This window comes from Ziziphus jujuba, chromosome 8 (assembly GCF_031755915.1).
Source record: "Ziziphus jujuba cultivar Dongzao chromosome 8, ASM3175591v1".
NCBI lineage: Eukaryota > Viridiplantae > Streptophyta > Magnoliopsida > Rosales > Rhamnaceae > Ziziphus > Ziziphus jujuba.
The window spans coordinates 7728124-7743853 of record NC_083386.1 but is presented as its reverse complement, the minus strand read 5'-3'; the positions used below and the strand labels follow the sequence as shown (position 1 = coordinate 7743853).

At 33.2% G+C, this 15730-nt stretch overlaps 1 protein-coding gene and 1 long non-coding RNA gene across 2 annotated transcripts; both read right to left on the bottom strand.

The window, feature by feature from the left end:
- Positions 1-6461: 6461 nt before the first annotated feature.
- Positions 6462-9744, bottom strand: LOC132804954 (uncharacterized). Its single transcript, XR_009640269.1, has 2 exons — positions 9029-9744; positions 6462-8228 (listed from the first exon to the last, which is right to left on the bottom strand). It is a non-coding gene; the product is annotated as an uncharacterized LOC132804954 (long non-coding RNA).
- Positions 9745-11155: 1411 nt separating this feature from the next.
- Positions 11156-12835, bottom strand: LOC107412980 (UDP-glucosyltransferase 29-like). The gene has a single exon (XM_016020827.4). It carries the CDS (start codon positions 12764-12766, stop codon positions 11393-11395), a length of 1374 nt encoding a protein of 457 aa, XP_015876313.2. The 5' UTR covers positions 12767-12835; the 3' UTR covers positions 11156-11392.
- Between the last annotated feature and the right edge of the window lie 2895 nt (positions 12836-15730).

Sequence of the window (15730 nt, the reverse complement as noted above, 5' to 3'; positions counted from 1 at the left end):
CTCTCTTCCCCGAGATTTTTGTCAAATAAAAGCCACCATGTGACACTGTTCATTCCACGTGGACCAATCAGGTGATGACACATGGCGTCACTATGCACTTAAGCCAGATATAATAAAATATTATGGTATCCGGCGAATTTCAAACGTCCATAACTTTTTAACCAAATGTTCGATTTAAGCGTGCCGCTAGTCTATGAACTCGTATCAACAAGTATTTTACAACCATACAAGAGTCAAAACAAAATTACACCACAAGAAAAAGTCAACTCCCGGCACCTTTTGGACTGTTTGCACCTCAACTTGTTTTGCCCATAACTTTCAAACCGTAGCTCCGTTTTCGATGTGCTACTAGTCTACGAACTCGGGGCATCATGCACTTCGCCACGGTACCCTGGTCAACTGGAAATTCCAACTGGAACAAAAAGTCAACTTTTGACCCGCTCGGTCAACGGTCAACCTCGGTCAACGTGCACGGATTCCGGTGCGATTTGGGACGGGGTGTTACACTGCATGTATTTAGTATGTCTTGCTGCATTTACTGATATTTAGTATGGCTTGTACAAAAGTGGTGTCAGTTATTTAGTATGGCTTGTTGCATTCTACTGGTATTATACTAAAATTAGTTTGTAAACTTTTTTTGAGTATTCATATGCAATTGTGAAGTAATGTTTTATATTGGTCAACAAAGTCAATAGGACAATAGTGTAACACCCCGTCCCGAACCATGTCGGAAATTTTTGCACGTTAACCGAGGTTGACTGTTGACCGTTGACCAAGGGGTCAAAAGTTGACTTTTTGACCCGGTTGGAATTCTAGGTTGACTGAGGTACTGTTACGAAGTACACGTTGGCACGAGTTCGTAGACTGGTAGCACGTTGAAAACGGAGCTACGGTTTGAAAGTTTTGAGCAAAACAAGTTGAGGTCCAAACTGTCCAAGGGGTGCCGGAGTTGACTTTTTATTCATGCAAGGTTGAGCTTTGACTCATGCATGGTTGTGAAGTGCTCGTCGATACGAGTCCGTAGACTAGCGGCACGTCCGATTTGGACATGTGGTTTGAAAGTTATGGACCTGTAAAGTTTTTCAAATATTGTATTATTTTAATATTATTTTTACACGCATAACGAGGTGCCACGTGTGATTCAATGAAGGTGGCCATGTGTCACCATGGTGAAATGCCACATGTCAATCATGTGTAAAATCAAATTATTTTTATTATTATTTTAAATAATAATATTTTTTTTATTTAATTATTATTATTTTTCCTTTTTCCTTTTTCTTTTTCTTTTCCTTTTTCTTTTCTTTTTCTTTTTCTTTTTCTTTTCCTTCCCCACTGGGAAAACACCAATCCTTTCTTTTTCTTTTTCTTTTTCTTTTTTTTCTTTTTTTCCTTCTTCTTCCCCGAAATACACACACACACGCAGCTTTTCTTTCTTCTCTCCCGACCGTCCCTCTCTCTCCTGTGTTTCAAATTCCGGCCACCCATAGCCCTCACGCGCCAGCCACCAAGGAAGCCCGCCACCTCGCGAGCTTGGCCGCCAAGTTTCACGGCCAGCCACCGCCGGACGCGCGCCGATCGGGCCGGAGAAGCCGCCGGCCGGCCAAGTTTCTCTCTCCTCTTTTCTTGTGTTTTCCGGCCAGCCCACTCCCAATTGAGCCTCCTATCCCCCTATTTTGGGTCCTCTGAATCCAAAAATGGCCTCCAATCCCAGAAATTCGAAGCGGTTTGCGAGATATGGGGAAGTGAACACCGGCCGAAACTTTCCGACCAAATTCCGGCCACCTCCGGCGGAATTGGGGTCGATGGAGACCGGATTTGTGATCCTCGTCCCACGAGCTTCGATTTGGTATATCATTCGACCATTTTGGTTAAAGTTTGTGTTTGAGCCCCGGGTACCGGGTATTATTTACCCGAATAAAATATTAATTTATTTGGCTGTCTGTGAATTTTGTTCTAGGAGCACCGGTGAGTCGTGAAATTGATCCCGTGATGGATCGTAGGTTAATTGCGTGCTCCAGGTGAGTGACCCACCTTCAAAAATTATTTTGGGCAATTAATTAAATTTAATTGGTATTTAATTTAGTATTTAATTATGCTCATGTGGTGTGGTTTAATTATGATTTTAATGCGGTTTAATTTAAATTATTTGTTATGCATGAGCAAGGTATGTTTCGGTATTAATTTTACGTGGTTTCAAATGTGATTTCTCGGGCATAATTAGGTTAAATATTTTATGAAAATATTTGGTTAAATTTTATAAATTATGCCCGCGGTATTTTTATGGTTGCATTTCGTATTTCGAGAAATTGTGGTTTGTTGGTTATCAATTGATTCGTACCGGGTTATTAAATAAAAATATGTGGGATGGTGTTTGTGAAAAATTTGGTATACTTCCCACGGTGGTTTTTGGAAAAATGGTACGGTTGGTTATGTATGTTTATTTTTAGACGCACTCATACAGTATTGGTGTTCTGGTGTATGGTGTATGGACACGTGGTAGTGCGCGGTTATTATCTGGTTTAGCGCACGGTTTTTACTTCACCCGTGAGTTGCCATTGGACCGTGGGCAGGCAAGGTTATTGTTGTGCACAGCCGCCCCCCTCCTTGGCCGGGTGATGGTTTTTAGCAGTCGGTACTGTCGGGACGCCGAAGTGACCACTGCAGGTTTCTCTCTTTAACCTCCCGCCAGTCGGTGCTCGGGACGCTGGGTATCGGAGGGCATCACCGGTATATGGTGTGGTGCGTCAGGTGTAATTGTCGGTGTAATTGCAAATAATGGTTTAAACCCCAAAGGTGTTCAAAATTTATTTATTATAATTTATTATATTTTTATTATATATTTGGGGTATGTATTTATTTAATTGTTGTTGTTAAATTATTTAATCCCTTGGTTTTTGGGAGGTATGCACATTGGGTTTTGCGAAAAGGTTTTAAAAAGGGAACATTTCAAACGGAGCGATTGGTGAGAGTTTTGAGGGAAATCATTATTTTCTAAAGGTTATTATTATTTATTATTAATTGTTGGTATTTGTTCCACTCCTTAATTGTTATTATTTTATTATTATTATTAAAAGGTGTTCAGTAGTTCGGGTTACTCACGGAGATGATTAGCATCTCACACTCTTAAATTCCGTTCCCTTAGGTGCAAGTGGTGGTAGACGTTCTTCCGGAGCGAACCAAGTTTTCCGCTGCTGTTGTGTTTCGAGAAGTTTCTTTGTACTCTTTCATTTCAGTGTATTATTTCTTTTCAGCCTTGTTGTATTTCTGTTGTTTAGCACTTCTTAAAGCTCTGTATACTATTGGAATACTTCTGTTTTATTTATGCACTGAACTGTTGTTGCTTTGAGAAGTGCTGGAATTTGTGGAATCAGTTTGTAGTTTGTGGGAGGTAATTTGTGGTAAGTAAATCCCTTAGGGGAGGCTCTGTCGGATTTTCCTTTGGAGGGTCCGGTAGGGTTTCCCTGGGATCAGGGCTGTCTAGGGTTCCGGGGAAGGAATTCTGGACGGGTCCTGACAAATAGACTCATAATTCTGAATACTTTTTGTTGAGTATTAAATTTTAAATATACAGATCAACAAAAGTCAGCAAAATGTACATTGCCAATCCAACCATATAATTCCACTCCTCTGTCTCTTACAAATGTGCAGGCACAAGTTTGTAGCTTATACCAAGAAGACTAACAAAAAAAAAAAAAAAAAAAAGACACTGAATGCTAACAAAGTCTAATTCTAAGCACAAACATAAATAAACTTTGCTGCTAGGAACTGCTGCCGCTGATAGGCACAAATCACATGGTCACTGTAACACCCCATCCCAAAGCACAACGGAAATTTTCCAACTTTGACCGTTGACCAAAAGGGTCAAAAGTTGACTTTTTGACTCGGATAGAATTCTAGGTTGACTGAGATACCGTTACGAAGTACACGTTGGAGCGAGTTCGTAAACTAGTAGCACGTTGAAAACGGAGCTACGGTTTGAAAGTTATGAGCAAAACAAGTTAAGGTCCAAACTGTCCAAGGGGTGTCGAAGTTGACTTTTTATTCATGCAAAGTTGAGCTTTGACTCATGCATGGTTGTGAAGTACTAGTCGATACGAGTTCATAGACTAGTGGCACGCTTAATTTGGACATGTGATTTGAAAGTTATGGACCTGTAGAGTTTTTCAAATATTGTATTATTTTAATATTATTTTTAAACGTGTAACAATGTGCCACGTGTGACTTAATAAATGTGACCATGTGTCACCATGTTGAGATGCCACATGTCAACCGTGTTTAATATCATATTATTTTATTGTTATTTACATAATAATATTATTTTTTAATATTATTTAATTATTTTATTTTATTTTATTTTCCTTTTTCTTTTTCTTTTTCTTTTTCTTTTCTTCTCCCCACGTGGGGAAAAAAGGGGGGGACACGGGGGAAATTTCTTTCTTCTTCCTCCTTCTTCTTCCTTCTTTCTTCATTTTTTTTCTCCCTCCCGCCGATACATCTCTCTCCCATGTTCATCTTTCTCCGGCCACCACCTTGCCACACGCACCGGCCACCGTCCAAGACCACACGCCAGTGAGCTCACCAGCCAAATTTGGCCGCCGTCCGGCCGGCGATGCTCCTAGATCGGGCCGGTGAAGTCGGCGGCGGCGAGTTTAAATTTTCCGGTGATTCCGCCGTATTCTGACCAACCCAGTCCAAATTAAACCTCTTTTCCTCCTATTTTGGGTCTTCTGATCCCAAATATGGCCTCCAATTTCCAAAATTTGAAGCGGTTTGCGAGATACGAGGAATTGAATCTCGGCCGAATCTTTCTGGGCAAATTGGTCGAATTGAGCTCAATGGAGGTCGGTAATGTGATCCTCATCTCACAAGCTTTCCATAGACATATAATTTGTCAATTTTGGTTAACGTTTGTGTTAGACCCCCCGGGTACCGGGTATTATTTACCCGAATAAAATATTAATTTATTTGACTGTGTGTGAATTGTGTTCTAGGAGCACGAGTGAGTCGTGGAATTGATCCCATGGAGGATCTTAGGTTAATTGCGTGCTCCAAGTGAGTGACTCACCTTTAAAAATATTTTGGGGTAATTAATTATAATTATGTGGTGTTCAATTGATATCTGGAATTTATGCTCATGTGGTGTAATTTGAATATAATCGGGAAAAATATTATTTTATATATATATATTTATCCATTGGTGCTAAACGGAAATTTTGGGGTCATTAAAAAATTCTCGATTATTATTTTATTGTAATTTAATGGTATTTATTACACATGAGCAAGTATTTTCAGTAATTAATTGTGTCTGGATTTTATATTCGTTTTTGGCATAATTGGTTTGAATATTTTAAGGAAATTATTTGTTTAATTGGTGGTTTAAATTTTATAATTATGCCCGTGGTATATTATTTGTTGAACCTCGTGTTACGAGAAAAATTATTGTTTTATCGTTATCGATGTTTTCGTACCGGATATGTTAAAGGAAAATATGTGGGATCGTAAATTTGGAAAACTGGTATATTTCCCACGGTGATTTTGGAAAATCGGTACGGTTATAATTAATTTAGTAATTATTTTAGACGCACTCATACAATATTGGTGTTCTGGTGTATATGTGGTTTAGCGCGCAAGTTATTATGTCTCCCGTGAGTTGCTATTGGACCAAAGATAGGCAAGTCTTATATATTGCGCATCAGCCGCCCCCCTCCTTGGCCGGGATGACGGTTTCAGTAGCGGTACTGTCGGGACGCCGAAGTGCCGTATGCAAGTTTCTCTCTTTAACCTTCCGCCAGTCGGTGCTCGGGACGCTGGATATCGGAGGGCATCACTGGTATATGATGTGGTGCGTCAAGTATAAATTTTCGGATAAAGAAATTTCAAACCCCAAAGTATTCAAAATTTATTTATTATAATTTATTACGTTTTATTTATATTTGGGATATTTATTTATTTATTGTTTATTAAATTATTTGATCCCTTGGTTTTCGGGAAATGCGAATATCAGGTTTTGTGAAAATGTTTTAAAAAGGGAAACATTTCCAACGGAGTGAATAGTGAGGGTTTTGAGAGAAAATATTACTTCGATTGTTTATTATTTATTATCTATCTAATTGTTGGTATTAATTAAATTCCTTAATTGTTATATTATTAATATTAAAGGTGTTCAGTAGATAGGGTTACTCAATGAGATGATTAGCATCTCACGTTTTTAAATTCCGTTCCCCTAGGTCCAGGTTGGGAGACGTTGATCGTCCGGGACGAGCCCGACGTCTCAGTTCGTTGCCGAAAGTACAAAGAGTATTTCTTCCCTTTTTCCTCTCCATCTTGTATTGTTTCATCTGACATTGTATTAATTCCACATTTATTGTGTAATGCTTTGTATACTGTATTGGACGTGTAGTTATTATTTATGCACTGAGTTGCTGTTATTCTTTAAAGTACTGTAAATTTGTGGAAACATATTGTAGTATTGTGGGAGGAATAAGGGGATGAATATAGAAGTGCATTTTCAGTGCAAGAAATTTGTGGTAAGTCCTACCCTTAGGGGAGATACTGCCGGATTTTCCGTTGGAAGATTCGGTGATATTTCCCTGGGATCAGGGCTTGTCTAGGGTTCCGGGGAGGAAACTTGGACGGGTCATGACAGCCACCCTTCCTTGTAGCCTTATGATATGGCCTAAGGCTGCAATTAGTGATACTGATAGGAACTGCTGCTGCAATTAATGGCCATCCTTCAAAGTGCTGGCTTCATAGGCTTCCTGATGAGAGAAGGAAAATGAGGAAGAAGTCCTTGCTCAACACTTGCTGTTCCAAGATCAATAAGTTCACAAAATGTTCCTGCCATTGCCTCACTCTCTTTTGCTCATCCTCTCACATTCTCCTTTCCAACAATTTGAATCAGTGTAGATACAATTTATATGACACTCCAACACCATGTGGCAGTATAAAACTTGGCAAAATACTGAGCATGTTACATTACATTACTTTTCAATTATTACATTACAGTACAACTTATATTACTTTTCAATTATTACATTACACGAAGTATACTTCTCCCACCTTCGTTCTTCATGAACTCAGCATCACTTTTCCTATCATGATACAATATATTTGGAATCAGCAATTGGAAATAACTTCACGTGGGATTAAAATGTTCATCAATTCATCAATATAAAAAAAAATTCACAAGGGAATGAAACGGCCATAAATGTTCAAAAAACAAAAAAATAAAAATAAAAAGCTTAAAATGATTAGAAACCATCAACTAGTAATATGATCATATATACTAAAATTTGAGACTAAAACATGTAATACTCTAACATACTCACACATGTTTTAGAAAGTTATCCAGCCATTTCATATCAACTATTACTGTACAAACTAAGCATATTTCCATTAACCAAAGAATATAGTTGACATGCATTCTTAATAAAACAATAAAAGATCTAAGAAAACCTTAATAGTGATATTTGAAAGCCTTCAAGTATATGAACAAAACATCCCAAGCAGAGCAAACACTTGAAAAGACCTGAGAAACTCATCAAACAAACGAATTATGACCCTTATGTCTTATGCACAGGTTGCTAACCTTAGAATATCAAGCAAGCTAACCATAGAACCCAAGCACAATTTCAACTAGCAAATAAGAAGACCATCTTCTTGCTACCACCTATATTCCATATCGCAACATATCTTTCCCAACAGCAGATGAGAAACTTATATAAACTGGAGCAAAATAAACAGGACACAGATAATAACTAGTTGGACACAATATCATTAAAAAGTGTTTACACTAAAGCAATATGAAATGCAAGACACTCACTGGATGACCAAAAAACTTTTGTATCTTCTTGATGTTAGAACAATTGAAAATCCTCAATATCCTATAGCTGCAGTTGCTAATATATTGCCATTTGATCCAAAGGAAAGACCACCCAATAGGCAATGTTAGCAGAATAATGGATGCTACAATCCCAAAAAAAAAAAAAAAAAAAAATTATGTGGTTCCAAGTTGCAAAGTAGTTCCAATTCCCTTTACCTTTAGAGCATTAACCTTCACACTTACACATATCTACAGAAAAGAACTAAACTAGAATGAAATTAAACAATTATTATAAAGTTTGAGAAATGCAAGGTAAAGCTTTCACAGATCATCAACATACCTGATACAACAGAGCAGTGTCACCCATATTTGAGGTGAATTTGTATGGAGATGGTAAATAATTACCCTTACAAACGAGAAGTAGAGACAATATGGAAAAAAAAATAACCAACCAATTTCAAAAAAACAAATCATAACAAGTAATAAAGTATTTAACTATGACAAAATAGCATTTAGTACATGTTTAGTTTATTAATAGCCCCATATATGGTCACTAGCGAAAGATTTTAAACAAAAAGAATAATAAAATTACAACAAATATAACAATCTTAAATTTGTTTGATTACTCCTCTTAGTATTACTCTGAATTATTTCAAGAGTAATATTTGATTTTTCAACTTGCAAAGATAAACGACGAATTTCACCAATAAGTATATCTATTTTGTCAACTTTAGCTTATCCTTATTTTGCCCAAATGAATTTACCACATTATTTTTTCTGTGACAATTAAATACATATAATTAAAGTATTTTATAGGTGAAAACAAATGAAAATTCTACAAATTTACAATTATGTATGACCTATTTTCCATCTAAGCATTTCCAAAATTGACAATTTGGATTCTTATATGTCCTTGAAGTTTTTAAATGCATGTATTATCCACAAGAGCAAACCCGCATCGGTTGTACCTCACTAGTACTTGAAGCTATTCTTACACAATTAATCACCACTTGTGAGTTCTAAAGAAGACAATGCAAGATTAAATAACCTATTAAATATTACATAAGCTACTGAAATATTTCTACTTTAACAATTTCACCTACCAAATCTGACTCTCTCTGAAGTCTAACAATTCATGATAATACACTATTAAATAGCATAACTATTCATGGTAATACACGAATCTGAAAATGCAGAAATACTAACCTGTGGAAATCAAAGCCTCCAGGAAATGAACATCTCAATCTCTGTCTGAGATCAGAATTGCATCGAACAGAATCAAAATGTTCATGATACAGAATCCAACAAAACAAATAAATATATAAATACAAATAAATATAGACAAAAAAATTGATCCAAACCAAAAAATGAAAAAAAAAATTCATAAATTTATTGAAACAAATCAAATAATGCAAGATCAAACCCTAGGCCATGGCTCTTTTGGCGGGTGGTTGATGGCTGTTGAAAATTGTATGTGGTTCGCGGTGGGAAATGGGTGGTTGATGGTTGATGGGTGCTGAACTCATAGGTGGTGTCGAATGGTTGCTGAACTCCACAGGTGGTGTCGAATATGGTGGACGAGAGGTGGGGGAGGAAGGAAATGGGAGGGAAAAATTTTTGGAAGGGAAATTTTTTTTTTTTTTTCTTACGGTTGAATCTGTATTTTTGGAAGGGAAATTTTTATTTTTTATTTTTCCTTATGGTAGAATCTGTATTACAGTGGCTGATGGCTATTGGCTGTTGGGCTTACAGTGGCAGATGATGTTGAATGGGGTGGAAAAGGAGTGGGAGAGGAAGAAAATCGGGCAAAGTTTTTTCTATTTTTGACTGAACTAACAGGTGGTGTCGAAGAGGGGTGGGAGAGGAAGTGAATGAATGAGAGGGAAAAATAAATTGTAATCTCGACCATCAATTGCAAATGATTGACAACCAACGGTCAGAAATTGAAGCATGTTTTTCACCCGTTTTTTGCTCCCATCAGACGTCCGGAGCATAGTCCCCTCTATATAAAAATATGTATATTTTGAAAGTACAGGGAAATAGAATCCTATGTGACTGCTAAGTGGAAATCTAACTAAATTAAACAATCACACTTTATTTAAATATATATATATATATATATATATATACCTTTTTTTTATTGTTTTTAAAATAAAACCAAAATGCAGTAAGAATAAACCTTGTATCGTCCTCCAAAATTATTCCAAAATTAAGGTTGAATCATTTTTAAAAGATGATAACATTTTTAAAGTTTAACAAACACCCATCTTGAGAAAATGAATCTCCTGAAAAACTGAGCATCGCTAATCATAATGATGCAGATCATGCTCTATAGAGCCAGTGTAGTTGCATGGATGAAGACCTTTGTCTATATTTTTTTTCACTTACTTTATATTAATGCTTTTAGATGAAATGGTGTTGTATATGAAAACATAATTTGATAGAAGAAGGGGGGAAAAAAAAAATAATAATAATAATAAAATAAAATAAATCAAATGAAAGAAAGAAAGATAAGGAGTGCATGACGCAATGGTGACAACACTTGACGTGTGCATGTGTTCGCAGTCAACATTGGATTTTTCAAATATTCCAGCTTCGTTGACCAAAACGGATAACGAAAAGGAGATTCGGCTTTTGGCCTCAAATCTAACCGTACAACTTTTTTCTTAATCATTATGCACACGTGGCAATACCATGCGTGAAGATTTCTTATCCACCATATACATGTATAAATGCATTAATAAATTTACAACTCTGCATAATCACAAGGACAAAAATCTCCTGCTAGAAAGATCTACATACTATGCTATTTTCTGATAATTTAATGAATGGAACACCCTTTTTTTGTTTTTTTTGGGTCTTTTTTTGTATGAATGGAATGCTTAAACGCTAAGATTTCTTATCCACATATCCAAGATTTCTTATCCATCACGGAAAGTTTTTATAATGGATCTACAACAACTCTGCAAGGACAAAAATCATTTGCTAGAAAGATTTACTTTGGAATACACAGGAAACATCTAGAGGATACAATTAATACTAATTGATTATTGCTAATGTGTGTGTTAAAAAATTATTCATTTTAAAAATATTAATTTTAAATTTTATTGAAATGATATGACATCCACTATCAAAAAGCCACACTACGCACCGTTTTATTTATTTATTTATTTTTTGGGGTAATTTATCAAATATCAATTGGTCATGTGATAAAATAATATTGTTTTTGGAATCGTTTTAGAGGGGTCGAATAACATGCTTGGGAAAGGTCAAAATAAAGCGGTTTAAGAATTTAAAAAAAAAAAAAAAAGAAGAAAAAAATTGAAACAATAATTACACAAAGGGTAAACTTTCATCAAAGAAAACGTAGAAAAACAAAGACAAATATTAAATCATAAACAATAATACATAACACTCTTTCACCCAAAAACCAAAAATAAAATAAAAATAAAAATAAAAATAAAAATTCATATACCATAGATGATATTTCGTAGTCGTTGAAAATTATTCAAAACCCATTTCCCAATTACCACATTGTCCCCATACTACATATATATGAAATATCAACAATCACATGCATTCCTTTTGGCAAAGCTGCAAAAGTTCTTTGACCAATCCATCCAACTCTTCATCATCTTTCTTTTCCATATTCTCTCCCATCTCTTTAGCTTTTTGCCTTATACCATCCCCATTTTTTTCGACCACCACTTTTCTTATAACTTTTGCCAAATTTTCCCTTCCAACCCTTCCATTATTGTCTCTCTCAACCTCCAAACCAATACCACACTCTTCCACAAGTCTAGCATTCAATGGCTGATCAAATTGCATAGGCATTGCTATAATAGGGACACCAAATTTTATACTCTCCAACAAAGAATTCCATCCACAATGACTGACAAACCCACCAATACTTGAATGCTTTAGAATCTTTAGTTGAGGTGCCCAATCTGCAACAATCAATCCCTTATCTCTTACCCTCTCTAAAAACCCATTTGGTAAAGCATCTTCCAGCTTCATTACTTCTCCTTTTGCGAACCTCAAAACCCAAATAAAATTCACCTTGCTAAGCTCTAACCCATAAGCAATTTCCTCCATATCTTCCTTAGACAAATAAAACTGACTTCCAAAGCAAGCAAACACAGTTGATGATTTTTCTTTCTTGTTGAGCCAGTTGATAATATCCATGCCTTCTTCATCATCATGGACATAGTATGGAACAAGAGGACCAACTGGTACAACTTTCATGCCAAAAGAAGAAGAAATATAATCCATGTATTTCCCTTCAAGCTCTCTAGAAGATTTAATCAAAATGGTATTATCATTGCTAGACCTTTCATTGAATTGGAAAGCCCTAATTGAAGATTTTTCACTGTTTTGGACTAATTGCGATTTCATATTTTCTAGATAAACTTCTGGAAATGGAAATACATGATCATGATGATGATAATCATCACCACCTTTGTTCTTCAAACAATAAAGGGAAAAAGAGACAAGTGCTGCTCCACTAGTTATAAACACAATGGTTGGGACTTTCAGAGAAGAAGCTAGATCAGGAACCCAAGCTGGAGCAAAATCACGAATGACCAAATCCGGTTTTAAGGTTTCAAGGATTTTGTTGAAGCTAGGCTTGGCCATGTCTATGGCTTTATCTAGGGTGGGCATGAGATGTGGTGGGAGGCCATTGGTGGTGTGGTAGTGAGGAGGAAGTGATGGAAGTGATGGAAGATGAAGCTCAACTAATTCTATAGAATGATTGGAAAATTTTGGATCTGAAAAAAGTTTTTGTTTAATGGAATTGAGATTTACAGGAGAAGAACAAAAATATATGTGAAAGTTTCTAAGAAAGAGCTTCTTGGCTAGCTCTAGGAATGGAGTTATGTGACCATGAGCAAACCATGGAAACATTAGAACTCTCATTTTCTTGATCTGCCTAGTATCCTCCATGGTTAGCTCTCTCTTTTCTCTATCTGTAATCAGCTGTTTAGACAGCGAGAGGGGACTAATTTATAAACTCTTTTTTTATTATTATTTTATGATTTTTCTCTTTCGTTGACTTTTTGAATAGGATTGTGTATTGTTCATGCTTGACCGTGGGGGAAAGATAACTATCGCAAGAAGAAGAAAATGACAAAATAAAAAATGTAAAGTCGGTTAGCAACTAGAGGCACACCATTAAGAAACTTGTTATTTATCCTTACGGGTGACGACAGCTAATTTGTATAATAAATTTTAAGTGATGAATTTTTAAAATTTTAAAAGTATTTTTTTAATAAAAATATTTAAATTATTTTTTATATATAAATTTTATTGATAATTATCCATCAATAATAATAATTTTTATTTTATTTTTATATTTTAATATATAAATTATACAGATATCTATAATTCTATTTTTAATATGATAAAAAGAGACATAATATTATTCTTAATTGTTTAGATTATTTTATTTTATTTATTTTTTTTAAATCTTAAATATATACCATGATATAAGCTTTTAGGAATTGTTTATTTATATATTTTCTTTGGGTAAGTTAACAAAATTTAATTTGTTTTAGAATTGTTTATGCTTTGTCTTTTAAATCTTTAGTTTGATAGGATCAAGATTTAGTGTTTGTTTGAGAGGATTTTTTTTTTTAGATTAAAAGTTCTATTTGAAAGTAAAAAAAATTTTTGTTAAAAAATAAGATATATTATAATATACATTTTTGAGAATTTTTTTTATTATAACTAGATATTCTTTTGTTTATATTTTTATAATTTTATAAAGATATTTTATTATAATTAAGAGAAACATCGATAATATGTACTATAATATATTTTAAAAAATAAAAATATTTGATAAAAATTAATAATATTTGTTAACTAAAAAAATAATTTTTTAAACTATTTTAAAGAAGTTTAAGTTTTGTATTTTTCTAAAAAATTATTTTTTTAACATATATGAAAACTAAATAAATATTTAATATAAATTTTTTTATTTATAATCAAATGCTTATTAACTATTTAAAAAAAATTATTTTTTTAAAATTTATTATATAAACTCTATAAATTAAAATTATATTTTCACAAATTATATCAAATGAATCATTATGGAGCAAAATAAAAGGAATTTCTACGCCTTTTTATTTATGCTTTTGTTTGGAAAACAGTAAAATTTGCCTCTTGCTACCTATTTAAGATTTTTTTTCATTTGTTTAATTAAATTCATTTTATTAATTGTTTTAAAAACTTGAAGACCATACCTAAGCAAGCATAAATAAACTTTCTCCATTTTTTTTTTTTCTTTTTGCCTTTTAAATGGAATGGACAAAGGCTTTCAAGCTGTATGAATTTTTTATATAATATAATAATGGATACCACCTGCTGTTTTTGGTAAATGGATCCTACCTACTGTTGGTTGGTGTGTACACGTACAGATTTAATGGACCCTGATTTTTTATTTTAAATTTTTTGAAAGATGGGCATCGTATAACTACGTACAAGATATACAATAAATTTAAGAAAACAACTGAAAAGACAAGCAAGAAAGTCTCTTACCAAAAAAAGACAGGACATGCAATAAAGAAGCACAACTGTAGAAATTTTTCTCATCTTTCTGGTACGTTCCAGGATGATGCCTTACTTGCTAAGTTTTGTTTTTATTTATTTATTTATTTATTTAATTTTTGTGCGCGTATGTGTATGTGTGTGTACTTAATAAGGTTTGACCAACTTTATGAACTGCATTTATTGATATCTGGAACTTGTTTAATGGGTACAGTGGTGTAATGGACTATTTAAAAAGGTGGGACAATTGTTTTAAAGATTAAATTTCAAAATAGGACCTTCTATTTCAGCTTTTTTTTTTTTTTTTTTTTCTGTTACAAATAGGTCCTTTTGATTCTTAAATTATAATATGTCTCCACACATTTGAATTTTGTGTTTTTAATAAACCATATTTATTAGTCAAATAGATATTTATTTGTTAGCCAATCCAAAATATATATATATATATATATATAATTTTTTAGATAACATAAAAAATGCTACTTATCGGAATCATCACCAATCAAATCATATATCGATATAACATTTTAATTAGTTATTCAAAATAAATTTATTTTTTTTCATATTATATTTTTAATGTTTAAAAAATAAAAATAAAATTAAATGCAAATCAATTATGTTTGTTATATCAATATTGGATCCTTTTGATGATAAGTAGAGGTGATAAGAAATAATAAATTTTAAGACTTTGACCCTTATTTTATCAAACAGTAAGTTAACATGAAAATTAATTATAAAAGTATATATTTATTTAATATAGATAAAAAAATTTATTAAATTTGTCAAATTTAAGTTATTTAAAAATTTACTAAATGAATTATTATTATTATTATTAATTAAATTTGTATTGAGAACGGGTATTAAAATTCAGATTTCTATGCATGAAACTAAAAACTTTGCACCTGGCTATCCCCAAAGAACATTGAATTATTTAATTAAAGAATAATAAATTTGTCATAATTTTTATATTTCCATAGAGCTCCACGTAATGTGAGGGACTAAATCATAATTTCAAAACTAAGGGGCCAAACATATAAAATTTTATTCATTTTTTATATTAAGATAGAAGATACGAAGTGTGATAATTATTAAAAAAATTAGTGATTTTTATCATTGGACAGTTGTTGCATAGACAAGTTGGAATTTATTAAAAAATACAACTTCTATAGCATATTTGTTTTGTTTTGGTTTTTACCAAAATATATATATATATATATATATATATATGTTTTATTTTTTTTATATTACATTATATATTTTCGAAATTTTTTTTTAATTATAATAAAATACTTTGATAAAATTATAAAAATATAAATATAAAAATATCTTATTATAACAAAAAAAAATTCAAAAATATACAGT

What these genes read in the sequence shown, in the direction of transcription:
- LOC107412980 (XM_016020827.4), bottom strand. Translation starts at nt 12,766, where the DNA reads ATGGAGGATACTAGGCAGATCAAGAAAATGAGAGTTCTAATGTTTCCA.